Here is a 22,703-nt window from a genome sequence, read left to right as displayed (position 1 = left end):
CATAGGGTCCCGTTTTGTTTCTTGATCAGAAACAGGGTTGAGAGAAAAACTGGGGGTTTACCCGTTTCTTCTAGAACCCCTGAGTTCTTTAAGTCCTCGATCTCGAGAGTGACCTCTGCTGATTGTTGCGTTTGAAATTCTTTCCTTAAAAGTAAAGAAGGACTTACCAATGGTGGTGTCCGCTCAAAAGGTATGCGGGCTACGGCTATTATTTTTACCAATGTTGGGGGGGGGGGGGGGGTACACTACGCCATCCAGACTCCCCGAAAGTCTCTTAGGTGGCCCCTAATGTTGTTGGTCGTCCAGATGCGGTCACCTTCGCTTCGAGTACGGATCCCTGGTGGAGCCCGTATCTCCGATGGAGAACTCCCTTCCCATAGGACGTCGCCCCTTGGGAGTACCCCGACCATAATGTGAGTTCGATGGCCTTCCGGGACTCTCAGCTCGGAAGAATCCTTGATGGTGCCTCCCGAGTGAAGGTATCCTCCCGGTAAGGATCTGAGTCATGTTCTCGCAAATTTTATTATGCCTTGTCCCCAAAACCCTCTTCGATTTTTTGGTACAGGCTCATCGCTGTTATGATGTTTTGAGGATTGGTTGCCCAATCCACTAACCCTTGCATACCCTTCCAGAAGCTGTCCCGTTGGGAAAACATCGCATTCTGGAGGGCCGCGATGGCCCTCTCCGTCAGATGGTTAGCTGATGACGAGTGGTCGCACCGACGCAACTTGTCATTTAGACAAAAGGGTCCCAAACTCTATACCTACATAAAAAAATGGACGCGCGGGTATGACCAGTAAATAAAAACGGAGGAATGACCAACGACAAGAACAAGGAAAATTAATTAGTAGAATATAACCTCACGCGAAGAAGAAAAAGCAAACCCTATCTCAAGGACTTCAAAGTCAAATTCGAATAATATAATGACGTTCTGGACAATTCAAAATATTTTTCGTTAATTAAAATGGAAATAAATTCAGTTGTGTCGTCCAATCTCTTTGGTCGCAGGTAGCTATTTTAAAAAAAGAAATTTAATTTTTTTAAATTATTCGAAATAAATTTTAATATTGAACCGGCCGAAAAAGCATAAATGAGTACCTACCTACAGAATATTTTCAGTTTCCTTTGATATGGCAATATATCAATTCAAGCATCATCGGGTAGTGTTGGCTGCCGATTTTTTAGTTTTTTTGATGTGATATTTTGTGTTTTCCACTTTGCCGTTATGAAGGATTTTTACTATTATGATTTTGAAACGACGTATAATTCTTTTTGTAATTAATAACATTGAATACAAAAATAGCTAATGGGGTGAGTGAACAAATTCCCAAACAAGTTAGGTTGTCGCAACTTGACATTCATAATGGCGGTCACTCATTCATTTTCCTTCTTTCGTTTAAAACAATAGTTTTATCTTGTGATATTTAACTAATCGCGACATGACGCAATATAAACTGACATTGTCGTATTCCGACAAACATTTCTAATACATTTTGAAGCGGTGTGTGATTGTGAATTATATTATTTTAGATGGATTTAGGCGATGATGGAATTGATATGGACCTTCTGGTGGACGAAGGATCGGACGACGAGGGCGACGCTCCCGTCTCGTCTGGTGAGGATTTTAAAAACAATTCTATGACTGACTACTGAATTAATCAAACTTCAATATGCACATATTTAATTTCACGCAGGAATAAATTTGCATGTCGGACTTGCATTACGATCACACAAAATGTTTCATAATTACAACGCCGTCAACTTTGGTACCGCTCTATCCTTCTATCATTGGCACTTCTTGCAGTACGTTTCAAGAAACTGCTTGCAAATTATTACTTCCAAACATGTTTATGTATACTAGTTTTGCGTATTTATACCTAACCTCAGCAATTCAAAATAACTAATTTTTGTTACTATAGAAGCTTATAAGCAATGATAAAATTATTAAAACATAAATTATGGAGGCAATAACATAATATAATATAAATAACTAAATAAGAGTTATCATACTTATTAAATCCTATTATAATTAGAATATTTTCAACCTATGCACCCTCCAAATCTGCTATTGTGAAGTTTCCTAAAGTGTTAACTGTTATCTGGGTTTATTTTTTGCCAATTGAGTCAGTTTGTCATATTAAATATAACGTTTTGTATTGCATTTTTACATTCTTAGTTTTCCTGTAAATAAATTATCCACATAGGATAAACACCCAATTACAATTTTTTACTTATTTGAAAAAAATATATAAGCTCATGACAACATCTACAGCACAATTACTGTTAATTTCATAATATGTGGACCAGTGGTCATTTTTTTGCCTTTATCTATATAAAAGGAGTTTTTCAACGTCTTTGAACTAAATGAATATTTAGCATATGATTTTATGAAGTACTTTAATCACCGCGATAACATTGATATCTATACATTATAATTTAATATTAGTTACCAATTCAATATAGGTATTTTTTGTATGAAATTATTTTAGGAACAATAAAATTGAAGAAATATTTTATATGAGAAATTGACAGTACCGTCTGCTAACAAATTATCAAAACAGTCACCGTTTACAAAGAAATATTCAGCTATCATTTCTTAGCTTGTCGACGAAAGGTTAAACATGGGTAACAACTTAAAGATTCGCCATTTAGACGACCGTAGATAAACATGCACATAGAATACATTCGTAACACATTGGGATTGGGGTTACCTACCTCAGATCTCGGAAATATAACTAAATGGTGTTATTGGGTGTTACTGAGTTGGAATAGATCTGCAGAACTATAAAATAGGTATGACTCAGCATCATCTAGGGTGCATAGAACATAGATATATCTATCATAAATAAAAATACCATTTTTTTTTTAATACATCACGTTGAGTTAGATATTTATCACTCAATTTTATATTGTCAGCGAGCCTTTGAAATTTTATTGATTTCATTGTTGTTATCATTAGTGTTTACATATCCATCAGTAGTTATATTAATATTATCTATTAACGTAAGTCCTGTAAGTGTGACTGTCCAAGTGTGCACTACTCTCTTCAGTTACCAATCGCAACTGATAAATTACGTCAATGGACACATGTGTTCATAAAATAATATTTTAGCTGTCCATAATAAATTTTCTTCAATTTATTGGTAAGAAAATATTTTTTTTGGGTCTGAAAAGTATATTTTTCTACCAGAAAATAGTTTCCATTTTATTTCCACGTTTAGATAACCACTGGAATGGAGCCTTTAAAGTTTGCTAGTGTAATTTAAAAAAAAATTACATATGTACTCGTATTTTTCTAGTGACACCATCATTTTTCTTTACGTAATTAAAAAAAAAAAAATTAGTATCTAGATTCTAGGACATATGGCCGGAGGATGATAATTGAGAATCGAACAAGTAGCTTCAGGTCACATGAATATTAGTCAGCAGTATTCACGTTACCACATACATATTTATATGTGAAATAGGATTCAAATGTATTTAGAATAAGTATTTTAGTCCTACCATTAGATTACATTCCATGGACTCTTCTGTAAAATGTTATATACCAACGTATGTAATTTGAATGTTTTGGTTGTACTGAAACATTTATATTATCATTGTTTTCTTTTCTTTCGACCATGTCCGATCCTAATAGGATCATATGGACCTCCACAGAGTAGAGGTTTGTATTAACAGATTTTGTTTTTTATGAGAAATGGATGTCAGCCACTTGCTCAACCTATTAGGTCCATACCCTGACAGACACAAATTGAAAAACAATATGTGTACTTGCCAGACCCAGGATTCGAGCCTGGGACCCACAGCGTTATTGTCCAACGCTTAAGCTGTGTTATGCTGCTATAAAAGCCCTGTAGGGATGATACGAATCTTTAGCGGAAAGGTACATTTATTTTCTGGTTCATATTTTAATGGTAAATTATTGGTATTTTGTTTCATCATTATATATTTGCAATTGAAATGCAGGTCCTGCGTCCACCCCCACCTCTTCCACGTCCTCCCCGCCCCAGGGAGTGGAGGAACCCCCTTCTCCACATGCCATGTGGAACGGAATGTTTTCCGGAAATGGGGGCTCTTTTTTTGGGGGTTCCAGTACCAGTTTTGGGAGGCTCTCTTACTCCGCCAGGAGGGGGCCCGGCAGACCCAGAAAGGAAGGTGTCAAGTCTGCCAGGGAGGGCAAAGTTATTAGAAGGTGATTATTATACAGGTTATTTCTATTTCACATCGTCCACTACATAATTACAGGGGGTCCTCATTATCCAAGGGTAATTGGTACTCAAAAAATATCCCTTACAGCGAATCCGCTTAAAACGGGGACCAAGATTAATTGGTAAATGGGGTAAATGGGTTTAATTGTGACACGTTTTATATGACAAATATTGTATTATTGTAGGTTTGGGCATTTACATCTCCTATTTTATCGTAAATATCTTAGTATAAGTTTAATGCTTTTTCTTGGATGAGTGAAAGACTCACAGGCGTGTGTTGTTGATAGAGATCTTATATCCATAATTTTTATATCGTCATTCCTTTTACGAGTTAATTTAGTTTCAGAATGCAGTATCATCATGTTAGCTCCGTTTTCAATCCCTGAATCGTTTCTTAATATGGTATGAATGGTGGTTTCAGGCATGTTAGGTGCATGTGCGATATCAATTCTGCGTTCCCGTTTTCTTTTCGTTTTATAAATGTTATAACATTTAATTTTATATGTAGACCGTAACTTATTTTCTTCTCTGGGTGGATATTGTATCAATACTTCTCCGTGAACTCATAGTAAAGTAGTAGTAAAAAATTCAGATTGAGAGGTGTGTGTGATTGAAAGATTAAAAGTGACAGTTGACGACTGTGCGCTATTGCGCTTGTGTTTTTCTGCAAATTCCTAACTACGAATATAATGCAAGTGAGAAATATATGTTACGAATACTCAGATAATGAGGACCCTCTGGATTAGGCCAAAAGTGAATAACTTGTTTTTCAACGTAGCTACATATTCGATGAATGAGAAATAAATTCGTCATGTCATGTTAAAATTGAGAAACAGCTTGCTTTTAACATTGCCATTGAAATAACACCAAAGCATATTAAATATATGTTATACATTATCTGCTAGAGGTTGAGGTCTATATGAAATGATGTGGTGGGAAGAATTTCATTCAGAAAGCGTATTGATATTACGTAGAAAATATCATGTTATAACCATCTCTTGTGAGAGCTAGCAAACTCAATTTTGTCATATTGACTAGTATTGGCGACAGGGTTGTCCACTCCGGCATTATACACCGTTTACAAGTGCATGGATTTACTGCTGACAGTACGTATTATCGCGCCCATAATAAGAAAATGCATGTGTAAACATGTATTATCATGCAAGTTGCTAGATTGCATGCATGAATCAAAAAAGCTTCTGAATTTTCATGTGACAGTTGGGATTGTTCGATAACTGCGTCTGCGCAGTAGAAAGATGGCGAACCTGTCAGTAAAAAAATGAACTACACAGCGCAGATTCATTTTGAGGTTAACCGATTCTTACAACCTGTCAAATAGTACTGTAAAATGACAACATCGCGTCTTTCTTACTCTTGAAGAATGAGATTAGCGAGACAGTCAGCACTTTTACGTGTGAACAGTTATTATCGTGATAGTTTAAAATACACACTATAGCAAGCAAATCCATGCACGTGTACATGTAGATGTTAAATTTAACCAACTTGTTAAACATACATAATTTGAAAACACTTCTCAGAAATACGTGTACATGTAGATGTTAAATTTAACCAACTTGTTAAACATACATAATTTGAAAACACTTCTCAGAAATATATAACCACTAGAAAAAATCTTTTTTATGACACCGAACAGGTTCGGACCTGCGCCCATGTGCACTGACCCCTATGCTATTAGTGGTCAGTGCACATGGAACTTTAATGTTGACATTACAAGGAAGAAATTTTCTAACAGGGTGGTTTCCTGTACATCGAAGCAGTAGTTACCTACAAAATACATATTCAGTATAATTAATTTTCTGTAACTATATAATATGTTTTACATTGTGTACCTTCAATGTGACAGGTATCAATTTCATTTTGCAGACTTGTCTTTTGATTCACACAAAGGTGTGGCAATGATAACGCATACTAATGAACAGTAGAAACGTAAAATTATTTGCACATGCACTTGAGTTTTATCTAAGCTCCAAAGGATTTTTATGTTTGCAGCCACCTGTATGACTTTATAATCAATGATTAATACCTATGCACTCTTGTTTAAAAGTAAATTATTTATTGGATCAGTGGTTTGTTTTTAGGACCCAACATGGTTAAGATGAAAGTTTTCTTTTTAAATACAAAATATTGTTTTGAAGGTATCGTGCGAACTTAAACACAATGCGAGGGTTCAAGAAGCACAGAGGCAGTCGTGATGATAGCTTGGAGGATTTGTTTGACGACAGTGACCTGCTGATGTGCGCGCCAGAAGAACCGCCTTATTTTCCTGAGACATGGTGAGTCCGAACAAATAACATAACCATGCTAAAAAAGACACTATTTCTTATGATATCTGTGTCTATTTGAATATGTTTAGACAGTCATAGAAAAGTATCATTGCCAGACCAGTCTCAACAAATTGTCTGTGAAGATTACTAACGACAGCGAAAATATGTGATGACTTTACTATTGTATTGCATGTCACCGCAGCATCACTGTACACTGTCTTGACGTTTGGCTTTAATTATTTCTTGCCCAAATGTTATTCATTATTTGAATAAACATTTATGCACTTCAGACAATTGAATTATGATAAGTAAATTGGATTAGAATAATTATGATGATTGTAGTTTTGAATATCTCATGGGTTAACCGGTAATTAGATTTTTAGATTTTTCCATCCGGATAGTCAGTCACATTCAGTAAATTGTGATATTTAAATGTAATCAAGCTGACTTAAACATAGTTGGAGTACATATAATTTTATGCACTAGAAACATAAGATATTTTTTTTTTAACACTACATCAGGTTACAAGGGCATCAATTGGCTGGTATTATGCAGAAAGGAACAACCAGTCCACAATCAATCAAACTGAGATAATGAGGTTAAAAGTTTAGAGCATGTGAATTTATTCATTAATATTAGATGCGGGTTTAATGGAGCTAGCGTGGATTGGTTCTTGCACGAAAGACGGAATACCAAGAGTATTTTTTTTATTTCGTGGATTTAGCACAAATAAATCATGAATCGCATATTTATCTTGTTTTTTTCGAATATGTGGACTAACGATAGTCAATTATAGTAGTGAAATACATCACAGAAACACCCAAGCTTTAAATGTATTTTGACCTCGCTAGAATTGAACCCTGAACTCTTGGTGTGAGAAGCCAATGGTTTACGAATTGGACTATGGGAGCCGCCATATGACCAATTACAGTAAATGTTGAGACAATCCGATTGGTATCTGAATCGTTACATATGTGTAATTGTTATTATTTTATGATTGACGTGTTAGCAAAATTATTTATGTAATTGGCCATCAGGCAATTGGTTATCGATCATTCGATTATTTCAGGCCCGGCAAAGTGTGTGCCCTATGCAATCTGAGCGAAAGAAGTCAGCTGGGGCAGGGAGAGATGAAGCGGAACAGGTGCGACACCTCCGGCGGAGTCAGCCCCTTGGCGGGCTCTCTCTCTCCTGGGGGAGTTTCGTCATCGAGCTCTCTTAATACGCCCGGTTCCTTGACCCCGTCCACGCCACCCGCTTCCATGCTAATGGGTCCCGGGCCTCTCATGCCCATACCCACGGGAAGAAGACAGAAAAACTCAAACAAGTGCAAGTAAGTATTATCTTTTTTAATCTAATTGTGTATAGCATTATTGATTGTGTACTGTCTATTTTAAATATTCTAACTGCTATTCTTATAAGCGAGGGTTTGGTAGTTCGGTAGTGTTGCAAAAAGTTAATTTATCAAATTTATTTGGCAACATGGTAATGTCACTTAAATTCCCATTTGGGCCCTAAGATGTCCTGCACATAGACATTCGACGCGAAAACACATAATTGATACTTGAACTGTCATCTTACCAACATTTGGCAGCAACCCCACCATATTATTCCTTATATTATAGTTCTCAATCACTTTGGTTGTAAATAATGTAAAATAATTAAGAAAGATGCATAAGTTTTAATGAACACATCTTAACTTGAAGAAGTTGCAGATGTATTTTGAAGGGATCATTACTTAAATGTTGTAAATATTCACCAGAACGCCATCGTGCAATCCTGAGCACACGGACGAGCTGTCTATAATTGGCCATTCGGAGATCATGGAGCTGGGTGTTGTGGTTGAGGGAGGATTCATCTACGCCCACAGAGGCTGCTTGGACTGGAGTCCGCCCCCACAGCTTAAGTCGCCGCCGCCGCTGCCCGCCCAAGAGAAAGTGGTCAAAGAGGAGGACAAGCCGCCCATGTCAGATGCCGACGAAGCAGTTAAAGCCCTTGTAGCCATGGCGCTACACAAAAAATGCCACTTTTGCATGCGGTACGGCGCCAGTATATCATGCAAGGTTAGGCACACCGTTTTTGTCTTATTAAATTTGATTATTTGTATTATTTTCCCGTCATACGTAATATTTATCGTTTTTTCTTATTTTTATTCTACAGGTTATTGTTCACAAAGCGACAAATAGATGAAAATAGTTCTAGTGACATTACAGTAGTTTTTATTTATCTCAGACTCAATATGTACCTAATAAAAACCAGGAAATATAATATTTTCAATTTGTTTAATTTTTATGAACATCTAAGGTTTACTTCTAACAGAATTTATCAAATTCTCCTTTTTTCGACCATGTCCGATCTTAATAAGATCATATGGGGTTAGTATTAACTCGTTTGGTGCTAACACCGGGTCTGGCGCGTTTGCGTAAGTTGGCTATTAGATATAATTAACATGATATTTAAATGTGGTAATCTATATAATAATATATATAAAACAAAGTCGGGTTAGTTACACCATTTATAACTCAAGAACGGCTGGACCGATTTTTATGATCTTTGATTTGTTGGATTTGTCTCCGCCCCGAATAGCAGAATAACTATTAAAACATCGGATAAATCACGGAAAAAATAAATTATGATGAAAAATCATTTTCTCATACATTTTGTATGAAACGGCTTTTGACTGATATCGATGAATTTGAACGATGAACCTCGCGCATTCGAAAATAAAAGAAAATCACAAAAAATTTAAATCCGTATACAACGCCATCTCTGATGCATGACAGAAACAATAAACAAGAAACAAACAAGCAAAAGAAAGAATGATAGTCGAAATGTCTAACTGTCAATGGTGTAGTGTGCCCAACATTTCGTGCTTCATGTCAACAGCTCAATTTGCTTGAAAACGATACTCATTGGGATATGACAATCGCTGAAGCAATTGTTTCTGCATCTCCAAGTCAGATACGCACATTATTTGCTATCATTATTTCGACATGCTTCCCATCGAATCCACCTGAACTGTGGAACCAAGTACAAAGATGACGTCATGTCAGAAGACATTTCACATCGAATTCGTGTCAGTTTAGGGAATCCCGATCTCGAGGTGAATGAGGAGATACATAACCAGGCTTTGCTTTTGATCGAATACATTGTGTTACCTCATGTGCGGCAGTTTGTTAGTTAAGTTAGGAATGCCAACGCCACATCGTGGAATGAACGATGCTTTCAATCGAGAATTGGGACGTGAACGTGAATATGATCGAGATGCATTAAACCAATCAGTTCGAACAACACTGTTGAACCCCCAACAGAAAGAAGTGTACGATACGTTAATGAAGGCAATTGATGATGGAAATGGTGGCTTATTTTTGCTCGACTAGCCCGGTGGAACTGGAAATAAACAAACCTGCAAACGACTGAAAAACCGACATGCAACATTGCAAAACCGACATGCAACATTGCGAAACACTCAGCAATGGCCAAAGTTTTATTAGCAAGTAAAATCACCTGGGATGAATGCACAATGGCGCACAAACGCGCATTGAAAGCACTCAATCGAACTATGAAAGATCTGCGCAATGACTCAAGAAGTTTTGGAGGCGCAATGATTCTACTATCTGGCGATTTCCGCCAAACACTACCAGTCATTCCAAGATCGACCGCTGCCGATGAAATAAATGCTTGCCTCAAATCATCGACTCTGTGGCGCTATGTGAAGAAACTTCAGCTGACGACAAACATGCGAGTTGCATTGCTAAACGATCCATCTGCCGAAGATTTCTCCAAGCAATTGCTGACTATCGGTAACGGCCGTGTTCCTGTCTATGAATCGAACGGATTTATTTCGTTTCCGCTGATTTTTTGCAATTTCGTCTCAACTAAGGACGAACTCATCAACAAAGTGTTACCGAACATCATTGCTAATCACAAAAATCACAATTGGTTGAGTGAACGAGCATTCTTGCGGCAAAGAACAAAGATGTGGATCATTTAAAATTCACAATTCAAAATCAAATCGTTGGTCCACTGCATTCCTTCAAATCTATCGATTGTGTAACAAACGAAGAGGAAGCAACCAACTACCCAACTGAATTTTTAAACTCATTGGATCTGCCTGGCTTGCCACCGCACAATTTACAATTGAAGGTTGGCTCAGTAGTCATCATGCTTTGAAATCTGATGACTATCTTTGATGATAATCAAAGGAATGTTCAAAGGTGAGGAAGTTCTCATTCCGAGAATGTCGATGATCCCAACCGATATGCCATTCGAGTTTAAACGAATTCAATCTCCAATTCGTCTTGCATTCGGCATGACGATCAACAAATTAAAAGGCCAATCCTTGAGTGTTTGTGGCCTGAATCTATAAAATGAATGTTTCTCTCACGGTCAATTGTACGTAGCATGTTCATGTGTCGGCAAACCATCTGCATTGTTCGTTTTCGCACCTGACAAGAAAAATGTCGTATATCACAAGGTGCTTCATTGAAGGGAATTGACCCGAGTGCAACCCATCCAGCAAATAGTTTAACAGAAAGTAGTACAACAATACTACGCGAATCATTTCGATTCGCTTCAATAAAGCAAATGTCTTGCTGCCACGTGAATTACATTCTTTTTTTTCTTTTGACCATGTCCGATCCTAATAGGATCATATGGGCCTCCACAGAGTGGAGGTTTGTATTAACAGATTTTATTTTTACGAGAAATGGATGTCAGCCACTTGCTCAACATATTAGGACCATACTCTGACTCATGCACAAATTAAAAAACAATATGTGAACTTCCTAGAACCAAGATTTGAACCTGGGACCCTCGACACTGTAGACCGGCGCTTAATCCACGCGGTCATCGTGGGTGTACAGTGTGTACAGTTCAATGTAATTAAAATACTTTTCATTTTGATTTGATTTTTGCACATTTATTGAACTTATCCATTTTGAGTATTCAGTTTAACTTAATAAAAAACTGAATTTAATTCAGCTAATAAGTTAACACAAGATTATTGATTCTGAGGCGGTACGAAGTTCGCCGGGTCAGCTAGTTAAATATTAATTAACAGATCACCAGTGATTGTGATAACAGATTTTTGTTTTTACGAGAAATGGATGTCAGCCACTTGCTCAACCTATTAGGTCCATACTCTGACTCATACACAAATTGACTGTTTATTTGCCAGATCCAGGATTTGAACCTGGGACCCACGACGCTATAGGCCAACGCTTAGGCCCCATCCAGCGTAGGCGCGTTCGGCGGAGCGTTGAGCGGCGCACGTAACTCAAGCGTATGGCCAGTACATACGTAGTACGTAGGCTAGCTATTTTTGGAATAAAATAAATCCTTTAAAAAATATGCAATAGCAACGGAATGATAAATATTTGTGAAAACTTACCAACACAACATGTTTATCGAGTTTATCGTGAATATTTTCACACTAAAATGATAAATATTGTTTAGAAAATATTCACAGAATGCTTATTCAGAAGTCATGACGTTTACAAGAACCCGCGAGTTAATTTGTCCGTGGCCTGACGCGACATACATGCTTTGGCGAGTTAATTCGTCCGTGTCATGGATCAGGTTAAAAGATGATAACACTGTACTGCATATTTGCATATTCTCAAAATAATTCTGTGTACAAAAAAAAAAGCGATACGTCTATATAAAAGGGTTGAATCAAAATACTGTTTTGTTAGTAAATTTCATGCAGTAAGATTCTCATAATATTATGCCAAAAGTTGTCCTAAATTTTGTTTTATTTTCGTTCTCCTGAAAAGTAGTGATTTCAGATTTTCATTTGTCCAATTAAAGTTAAGCCCATAATGAGAATTTTTACCTGATGATGTTTATTCCCAATTTTCTTTTGTGAAATTTTGCAATTGAAACTTTTGTATGCATTGCAGATGAGTTGTTCAAAATACTTCCACTTCCCTTGTGTGCTGGCAGCCGGAGGATTCCAAGAAGTTACATCGAGAGCATCCTTTTGTAAGGAACACGTTTACCAAGTGCCGCTGGTCTGTGAGTACTGTCATATTGATCCTTATAAAATTATTTTAATGTGACAAGACATTCAAGAAACCTTCTGGACACACTTTGAATTTGTTGTGACTGGATGGTATTATTTTATTAATTACTACATACATACATAATATCGACTTTGAAACATGGGAATTGTTTGGAATTGTACAGGATTTGTAAAAGTGACAAATGGATTGAAAATGTAGCTGTAATATCTATTATAATGCAAGTATTACCTGTGAATGGACAGACCACTTCAATTATTGTATATATGTAGAATGACAGCCAAATACATACATAGAATAATAATTTATTATTAAATTTTTTATATCGACTATCACAAAAATTGCATATTATGTCATACAGTAAAACCGCGTTAGTAAGAACACTGATAATTCGAAATTTGCCGTAATTCGAAATTTTCCCGAAAAAAAAGTCCGTTGAAGATTATTTTCATAAAAAACCATACCTTTAATTCGAATTTCGTAATTCGAAGATTTTAGAGTCCCTGGCATACAAAAATATTCAATAAATCGTAATAAAGTACACTATTTCATGAGCCAGTCATCTTTAAAAATCAAACATTACTTATTTTAAGAAGGTAATAAAAATAATCCTGACATTTTATGACCCAATTCGGTAGGCACATCTATCATCGGAAACAAAATTAATGAAAATCAAAATTATTTTTTTTTCAAAATTTTAATATTTTCCCCCCATACATTTCATAATTCGTAATTCGAATTTTTTTTCAATTTTCGGTCCCATGGAATTCGTATTAATGAGTTTTTAAGTAATGCTACCAAAAATTAAATCAAAACTAAAATTCAACCTACAAAGTATTAATTTTACAACGCCTAATAATTCAACTACAATGAAAACTTTCCAGAAATGCCATTTAGTGTTGTAATATTAAAAGTTTATAAGGCTAATGATTTTGTAGTTAATATGTTGGAATATTTTATGTATTCACGGATGAACAGTGTTGTTCTGCTAATGAATATGAGAACTTGGTGCGTCAGTTTGGCCCCCCCAGTATCATTTATCATAATTATTATGCCTAGTGAGTATAACTTGAGTGATTATCCAATCGGATAATAGCTGTTTTATGTCTGAAATGTTTGTTTTGTTGTAGGTTCTGTGGACATAGAGTGTCACACTTGCGGCGTGGTTGGCGATATGGCTAACCTGATGACCTGCACCAGCTGTAATGCTCATCATCACGGAACCTGTGTGGGACTTCCGCAGTTACCTGGTAAAAACTTGTTGATTGATATTCACTCTTGACAGTAAGTTTCGTAAAGAATCTTCTAATTCCGAGCCATTTCTGGTGTGCTTTGAAGTATTGGTTTGCATTGTAAATACCAGTTACATTGATTGCAGAACTGATACCTGTGGCGCTGCCACCTTACCTTCTGTGGGTTTTTCATCTTTGAGTTCTTCTTTGGCTTTGATTGAAAGATTGAAGTTTTAAGTATTTTGGGATATTGATGCAAAGGGATGAAGAATTCAATTGAATCTTTGATGTTTATTTTTTTGCATTTGGTCCTAAAATAATTTTAATAATTTCTAAACTGTCTTGTAGGATTAGTGACTCTCATTAGTGTGAGGCAACCTTGAAACTCACCTGCTCCGTGTCCACACTATAGGTAAATATGCTAAATACAACGAATCTCACACTTTATTAGCATTTTGATTTCATTGTACACAACATTATCTTGTGGCACATTCCCCAATCCTTCGCAACACAACAGAAGGGAAGCCCTCGGTATGGCTTACAAAAAATGATTATTTAAGGTTATTTAAATTGTGTCGTTCTTATGTTCAGGTGTCCGTGCCGGTTGGAACTGCAAGCAGTGCAGAGTATGTCAAGTGTGTCATGCGGCAGGCACGGACTCAGGCGAATCTAAGTCGGTAGCATGTGAGCAATGCGACAAGCTCTACCATGCCTCCTGCATACGACCTATCATGACCACTGTGCCCAAGTACGGATGGAAGTGCAAGGTAATTTACTTATTATTTTTTTGGGTGTATTTATAGTTGATTTCACATCTTGGAATCCTTTCTTTTGCATGTCGTGATCTGAGGTTTACGCATTCAAGCAATATGCGCATCAAATGGTGCCATTACATTATATTTTTTTGTATCATCGACTGAGAAAACTTGATGGAATTTGAATTCTAATTGGTATAAGTTTTAAACTTTTCGATTCGAGTTATTGTTTGCAAACTGGATTTTACCGTCTATCAAAGTAAAGAGTAGTAAAGAGTAGTTTTCATCCAATGAGATGTTATATCAGGTTTGCCCAAAATAAAGGTTGCAATGTACGATTTTCTTTTGTTATGACATCTATGATCAAACCTCGTTGGTATTATCAGTATTATTTGAATATGCATAATTTAGAACGTCCTCAGAAACATACCATCAAAATTTGCACTGACTGGAAATGGGAAAATAATGTAATTAAATTGCACTTTACAGTGTTGCCGAGTGTGTTCGGATTGTGGATCCCGAAGTCCGGGCGCGGGTGCCAGTTCCCGGTGGCACTCCCACTACACAGTGTGCGACTCTTGCTATCAACAGAGAAACAAGGGACTTTCTTGTCCACTGTGTCGGAGAGCCTACCGTGCTGCCGCCCAGAGGGAGATGGTGCAGTGTGCCAGTTGCAAAAGGTTTCCTATTATTTACTAATTCATCTGATTCAACATCAATATTAAATTTAAATTATGCCCAATGCAAGCAAACAGTGATATCATAATTTCAATGTAGTCTTTAAAAGAGTTTTAAGAGAGTTTTTAAAATTAAGTTAAACCCTGCCTACTGGCCACTCGCCGCTGGTTCCTATTATAGCAGTGTTTCCCAACCTTATTTGTGCCATGCCCCACTTCAACCCCTATCAAATTTTCATGGTTAACCTTTACAACGCGTATGACATGTAAGCATGTAAACATGCCATAGATTTTATCTCGTATTTTCGACCAAACTAGAAAGAGACACTTGTGGATAATATGCTTTAAAAATTAGTTCAAACCTTTAGGTAGACATATCAGGCAACAGATCATAAAAATGTCAAGTAAAACACAAGGAAATATATTTTTGAAAAGAACACTCATTATTCAGTCATTTGAATCGCGTGCCCTGCGAAGACAGGTGTACTCGATGCGTAGGGTTATCAAAACAAAACATTCGTCATGCATGGAAAAGTGTGCATCGATATTATTTTTATTTACCTTATAATTAATTATTACGATTTCGTTAGTGTTATGTATTTTTTCTTAGTGATTTGTGATCTTGGTAGAAACATTTTGACGATTTGTTTCCAGTCTTTTTTGTCATTATAAATATATGTGAAATAATTATTTCACCCGTCAAAATGTCACTACCACATAATATTATCGAAGAAATCATGCTGGGAAATATTTTATCGACGCACAGCACTCCAGTAAATTTGTATGGCTTTGTTCATTGTTCCATATTTGATATTTACATTATTATAATGGGTAATAATTTTTATTTTTTATGTGCCACGAAACTGTGTTAGCTCTGTTTACATGGTCGTATTTTGCCTGGCGATCTTTTGACAGGCCCTTTGTACAATGAAAAGCCAACGGCGCCTCATAAATTATAATATAATAGTATTTTAGCAGTGGGTAATTATTTTTATTGTTTTATTCTCCAAAACATCCTAATGAGTAATATGTCACAATGACAAACATTATTTTATGGTGACGAAAATAAATATAGGTTCATTATTTGAAGCGGTAATAAAATTTGAGTTTACGACTTACTAAGTGTGATAACCCACTGATCATTGAACAAGTGTGATTTTTTAGTAATATATCTGTTATAGACTGTAACTAACTCTTGCAGCATGTACTCTGCCCTGTGTATTACAAATACAAACGAGGCGAATCGCTCGTGTAAGTGTTTAAATCGTGTATATGAACCCTGGACGGCCGCCATATTGACCGCGCGGTCAAAGCTTGGATATTTTTAGCGTCTTCATTTTCATCGATTTATTTTAGTGAGAATGTCACGAATATAGTTTATTTCTTGGTGTATTTGGAATAACTGATATATAGTTCATCTAGTAATCTATTTTTTAATTTTGTAATCGATCTGTTTTAGCTTTAGTGACCGTTTTAACAGATCAGTTGACTGAAAGTAAATTCCCGCGAAAATGGCTCGCGTCGAAAGGGTTAACTAACAAATTCTGAAAAAAAAAATGAATTGTTCCAAATAAAAAATGCATATTGGCAATACTATTTTTAATTTTACTTTCGTAAGTAAGTACCTACCTATTTATATTATATTTGATGTACAACTCAGAAGAAAATTATTGTGCACCTTGCGTTTGATGTGAACTGCAGAGTTTTTATGTGAAGTACCTACTAATTTGGTTAATTTTAATCTTAAATCTCTACAGTTTGTGATATCAAAATGATTTTTTTTTTCAGTAATAAATCGTTTACAGCGCTAAAGCGCCGTATTCAACTAAATATTATGATAGGAATCGCAACAGTAATTTTCTCAGATAGGCATGGTTGCAATATAAAAAAAATATTTTCGAAAATGCATTTTTAACCAAAAAATGTACCAAATATTAATGATTTGCCCATTGCCCCCCTCGGTGGGGCTACGCCCCATGTAGGGAAACACTGTATTATAGTTTTCAGTTATGGATCGTTTACCTCCTTACAACAGACACGGCACCGTGCCATTGCAAAATGTAGTTGTTAACTAGGCGTTAATTGCAATGTATGTGTTGTTTGAACCAGATATGTCCACGGTGCTTGTGATCCGGATGCCGAACTGTCCACTTACCAGCAGAAAAAGGCAACCATTCCCGAATATGACTACATGTGCACTGTTTGCAAAACCGTAGGTAGGACACCTCTGCAGAGGAGGAAAGACAGTAAGATTACGTCATTATTTTCTAGTTTTATTTTTGGATATCCATTTTAATTTGAATGTAGTCAAGTATTTTCCATTCCTTCTATTTCATTGGATATTATATTCAACGCACTATGGTATGGAGGAAATACGATTGGTATTAAAACCATCTACCAGACGGAGCCAAATATAATGAAAGTGAGCTGAAAAAAGGGACTCATGTATTAGAATTTAAATTAGAAGTTAGTCATTTCATATTCTAAATTCATTTGCGAACGTATTTCACACTATTAACGTCCACGATGGCCGAGCGACTAGAAGTCAGGCATATAATGTCTTTGTGAGACGGCCTAGATCCACATAGGATTGTAGAGCCAATTAAAAAAAAAAACAATGTTGACCATTTCATATTTATGAAACATCTGACTTATACCAGAATTTAAACATTAAAATAAAATTGTAGCCTACAAAAAGACGGATCCCGTCAATTATTGTTCAGCAACATTCAAATATACCTACCAAATAATAATTATGCCATGTTTCATCAGTTCACATGTGTTATCGATACATTATTACGGTGGAAACAATTTGTATCTATACAAATTTTAACATGTTTTTAATGTTTGGTAATTCTGTGTTACAGGTATAGATGATGAGAGTTTATCGGCCTCCCAAGAATCTTTGTATGATGATATAAGCATGGAACAAGACCCCTTAGCGTTGGATACTAAGGTATGATAATTCATTTTACTGTATTTTAATTTCCCGTTTACATATATTCTTTATTGTTTGAAATCAATTCATAATTTTTACAGTTTGTCATGTGTACAATATTCAAAATTATATATTATGTAGTATAGTTTTTTTTTGGAATCGTTACATAATGAGATGATTTTGTTCAATGTAATTGTAATTCTGTATTGTTAATAATTATCAAAATAAATCTCTCTGTAGATGGATGTTGGGCTGGGTAAGGGCAAACCGTACAGCGCATCGAAAATAGCGAAGAAAAAGCTCGGAGTGTATAGAATGAAGGGGGGGTTTGGTAACATGGCGGGAAAAGTGGCATTCAACAAGAGACAAAGGACTGGCTTCATGGAGTTCAGCAGAAAACGGGGCAACAAGGCCAAGATGAGAGGGGTCTTCGGAGTGCCTGGTCTTGGTCTTCAGAGGCCTCAACCCCAGGACAACAAGGGAGGTGATGATGAACCAGGTACTGATGAACGATTGAACCAATAAAATTATAGTGATTCTAGACCATTTTTAGTACTGTAGAATGAATTGGTAACCATGGAAAAATTCATATTTTCCGCTTTGACAGTGTTGAATGGATTCATTGTGAGTCAAAAAAAAAATGACAGCTTGATGTTAATGTCTACTATTTTGGTTACTCGTACGGCTCCCTGTTACGCTTCAGTATTGCCGCATTGAGCAAGGTCACGCCACTTCTGTCTTGCGCCTCATGCCACATGACACCTTTCGATCACTTTTGTAGCAACATTGCAGGATGACCATGGAACCCTGATGGATTTGGTTACTTACTTTTGTGAGTATTATTAGTGTATTGCGAGCTGTTGGTTCTCCAAACCAATGCTTTTCAAGTTACAGTTTTCGCTTCTAAAGATCCACCAGCATAAGTTGTGTGCTGAGTGAGGGCACCACATGCTAATATTTTACATACCATTCAATTCTTTTTATATTATGGTTGGCTTAGTTCTAAATTCGAACACCTGGTGATTTATGATTGTATATCTATAGTTGCTTATTTTCTCTTGTGATTACATTTGCGAATGTATCAATAATTGAGTATATTTGACTGATGTTTTCTGTCACGGTCCTGTTTAATAAATAGTTCAGGAAAGTGGCAAAAGGTGACATGTGCGTCACTCAAAAATATAAAGTATCACATGCATTTATTTGTTGATGCAGTCCGCTTGACTATACTCATATACGTTGATAATAAATGGTGTTAATATGGATTTGATGTGTTTACAGGTGTTGAGAACAGGCTAGTTCTTTGTTCGAGTAAAGATAAGTTTGTGCTGTCGCAAGACATGTGTGTGATGTGTGGCGCTCTGGGGACCGACTCTGAAGGGTGCCTGATCGCTTGTGCACAGTGCGGACAGACCTACCATCCCTACTGCGTCAGTATAAAGGTAAACCAAATATCTTCATTCTAATTGCCATTAATCGTAACTCTGAATGCTAATATGTAACAATTCTTTAAATCATCCCAGAATAACGTTTTAGGATTTGACTTGCATGTATTGAATTTGATTTGATTTGCATGTGCAGGTGACGAGCGTGATAATCCAGAAGGGCTGGCGCTGTCTGGACTGCACAGCGTGCGAGGGGTGCGGGCGGAGGGATGACGAGGCGCGCCTCATCCTGTGCGATGACTGCGATGTGTCATACCATACGTACTGCGCACGGCCACCCCTTACCGCCGTGCCCCGCGGCTGTTGGCGCTGTGCCCGCTGCCGCCGCTGCACCATCTGCGGCACTACCGAGCCCGGCGCCAACAACAGCTGGATGAATGACTATACGGGTATGGCATTCTTGTATTAATTACTGCTGACTGCGAGCAAGAACGCTAATTAAATAAAAATTATAATACTGCGTTCACTCCCAAGCATTTCACATGTGACCATATAGAGTGGAGGTTATATTAAGTCTTTTTTTTATGAAAAATGATTCTAAACCATTGCTCAATTCATTGGGCTCTTTAGTTAGATTAAACATTCTTTTACTGAATGATAGAAACAGCTGCTCTACCTACTATGACAGCATGGATGTTTTCATTTACAGTTAATTAATATGTAAAACGAAAGAAGACATGGATTTAGAGAGACTGATAATCACAAAGTAAAAATAAAACTCATCATTAGTGCTGACTCCTCTTCCTTTCTTGTCTCTTACATTATTGTCTAGTCTCTAAATGTCTCAGGGCGGTTGATTGCGATGGAACTATCTTATGTCACACAATGGTACAAGCATATTATGCATTTGGATACTTATATTGCAAATACAACTGGACAATCAAGCTATTTTCCTGGCGATTATGTATTCAGATTTTCAGGGAATTCATTACAATGCAATTATACAGCTTTTATATATATATTGTTATTTTCAGAATGCGGTCCTTGTGCATCACTGGTGATGTGCGCGGCTTGCGATAGTCCGTACAGTGACGGCGAACTGATTGTGCAGTGTGCCCAGTGCCGCCGGTGGTTGCATGGTGCCTGTGATACCATACACAATGAGCAGGAAGCCGATATTTGCTGCCAAAAAGGGTAAGCATTTATTGAGATTATATTTGGGGGTGAGATCACAAGGGAAACAACTGACATTGAAATTAAATATGCATACCATTAATCTTAAAAGTCAAATTACTCGAATTGACAGGGCTCCGTGCTGTCACATACAAGTGTGCTCTACATATATATCTAGGTAATGTGTAACATAAAAGGTTAATTAAGTGCTGACTAGCTCCATAATTTAGGTACTCACTCTTTCCCGGGTCATGGCAATGCTAAAGTTCCAGTTTCTCCGAGGATCCTACCCTCCATGTGAAATACAATACATGCGTGTGTGTAATGAGAATGGTTTGGTAATGATAACAGGTGGGCGCCAACTCCAAATCTGGAGTAATTAATAGATTAGCAATGAAGAAATAAAGGATCGAGTTAGATTTAACAATGTCGTTATATTATGAAAATTGGTAAGTTGACAGATAGTAAACACTACCCCTCGCACTGGCGTAACAATGATGGACTCTACCGGTGGAAACAAACTGCTAACTGAGAATTAATCTACTCTTGCAATCTCGATGAAAGAAACAGGATAATATAATAAATAAAGGAACGAAACAAGCTTACGGAGATCGGAACACTAATTCTATAGACGGGGCCCGCGGAATTTGGCAAATGTGCGCCTCCATTTCGGCACGTCCGCCATGATTGCCAAAGGTCAATTAGCGGACCACACTCAGGTAACGTCCGACCCACACCAAGGTTCCCACGTAAGAGCCGAGCTCTCTCTTGATACTTTTATTAATTGCTCCTTGCGATCCGTCAATCAACCATCGCCACCACTTTCCTTCCGCTCAGCCGCCATCTTTTTAGCATAGACGGTCCGGGTGTTGCCAGTGTAAAAACCCGAAAGTCCTAATTGTGGGCATGTTTTAACATGACAGTGTCCATATGCGGAAGATACTCACAGCACACAATGATGTTTTGTAGTCACGGCATACTCAATTGTCATCTGATGTTTTTCAAAATGATTTCTTCATGATTGTTTGCGACTTACACGACTTATGTTTTCAGTTTTTCTAGAGTATTCGAATATCTTCATAAAATTATAAATTAACATGTTCTACCTAACTTTAATAATAATGTTTTCATTATATTGCCAATATAAAGTTATTCATTTTATTTATACAGGTACAGTTGTCGATTGTGCCGTCCCCGCGACTGCCCCCCTCCCCACCTCATACCTCTGCCTGCCCCGCCTCCCCAGCCCCTGCCTCAGCCGCCGCCCCCGCCTCCCGTATTGCCCCCCGCACCTCCTCCAGTGAGGCCGACCTCCCCCGGAGACTACTGCATGGACGGGGTGTGCCTTAGCAGAATTGGAATGCGGGCCATGCAAGCACTGCAGGGGGATGACCCCTCTTGCATGCAGGGGCTGCTGCACGGGAGGAAGAAGCGGAGGGCCAGGGGGGAAGGACAGGGGCCCATGGATAAGAGTGCAGGTCTGAAATTTGCTTTGTAGTAACTGTAACTGAACTCTTCAGCTCAGCATCATTTGTCTTATTAGGCTCAGCGTACTGAAACAATAGAAAATACAATACAGTAGAACCTCGATAATTCAAAAAACGATAAATCGAATTTCGCCGTATTTCGAATTTTTCGTCAATTTTAACCCCCAAGAATCATTTTTCACACAAAAAGTTTGTTATAAATCAAAATATTTGTTTTTTCGTAATTCGAAATGGAATTTAGTCCCAAAGGCCATTTTTATCCATATAAATCGAAATAAGTAATAGTAAAATACTTATTTTCTTGGAAAGTGATAAATTTAATGACTGAAATTAAGTAGGCAAACACCTGCAATTTTACTGATGGAGGCAAAACCCAAAGTTTAAGTTGTGGACCCGTTGTGGAGTAGTTGTGGTAGAAGTGGAAGTTGTAAACCCAAAAAGACCTAATGTACTATGACACAAATGACTTATCCAAGCATCAATATTATTATTTCAGTGAATGTCAATAAGGGTTCATGTACTTGTCATTCATGTAAATTC

The 22,703-nt window shown here is 37.1% G+C and overlaps 1 protein-coding gene across 1 annotated transcript in view; it reads left to right on the top strand.

Moving 5' to 3' along the window:
- Positions 1-1,127: 1,127 nt before the first annotated feature.
- The window catches only part of LOC147079056 (uncharacterized), a 90,366-nt gene continuing 68,790 nt past the window's right edge, over positions 1,128-22,703 (top strand). Inside the window, exons 1-17 of the mRNA XM_085952914.1 lie at positions 1,128-1,311; positions 1,531-1,615; positions 3,967-4,192; positions 6,365-6,502; positions 7,563-7,826; positions 8,256-8,556; positions 12,397-12,511; positions 13,647-13,766; positions 14,340-14,515; positions 14,993-15,183; positions 17,290-17,426; positions 18,048-18,136; positions 18,359-18,617; positions 19,400-19,560; positions 19,700-19,952; positions 20,538-20,697; positions 21,847-22,154. Coding sequence (XP_085809040.1) covers positions 1,531-1,615; positions 3,967-4,192; positions 6,365-6,502; positions 7,563-7,826; positions 8,256-8,556; positions 12,397-12,511; positions 13,647-13,766; positions 14,340-14,515; positions 14,993-15,183; positions 17,290-17,426; positions 18,048-18,136; positions 18,359-18,617; positions 19,400-19,560; positions 19,700-19,952; positions 20,538-20,697; positions 21,847-22,154 — 2,983 coding nt within the window. The 5' untranslated portion in view covers positions 1,128-1,311. The remainder of the gene's footprint in view (positions 1,312-1,530; positions 1,616-3,966; positions 4,193-6,364; positions 6,503-7,562; positions 7,827-8,255; positions 8,557-12,396; positions 12,512-13,646; positions 13,767-14,339; positions 14,516-14,992; positions 15,184-17,289; positions 17,427-18,047; positions 18,137-18,358; positions 18,618-19,399; positions 19,561-19,699; positions 19,953-20,537; positions 20,698-21,846; positions 22,155-22,703) is intronic.

The sequence above is a fragment of the Rhyacophila brunnea genome, unplaced genomic scaffold, assembly GCF_057557595.1.
Source record: "Rhyacophila brunnea isolate RB1 unplaced genomic scaffold, BYU_Rbru_1.0 scaffold_10, whole genome shotgun sequence".
Classification (NCBI taxonomy): Eukaryota; Metazoa; Arthropoda; class Insecta; order Trichoptera; family Rhyacophilidae; genus Rhyacophila; species Rhyacophila brunnea.
This window is presented reverse-complemented; position numbering and strand designations above follow the sequence as displayed.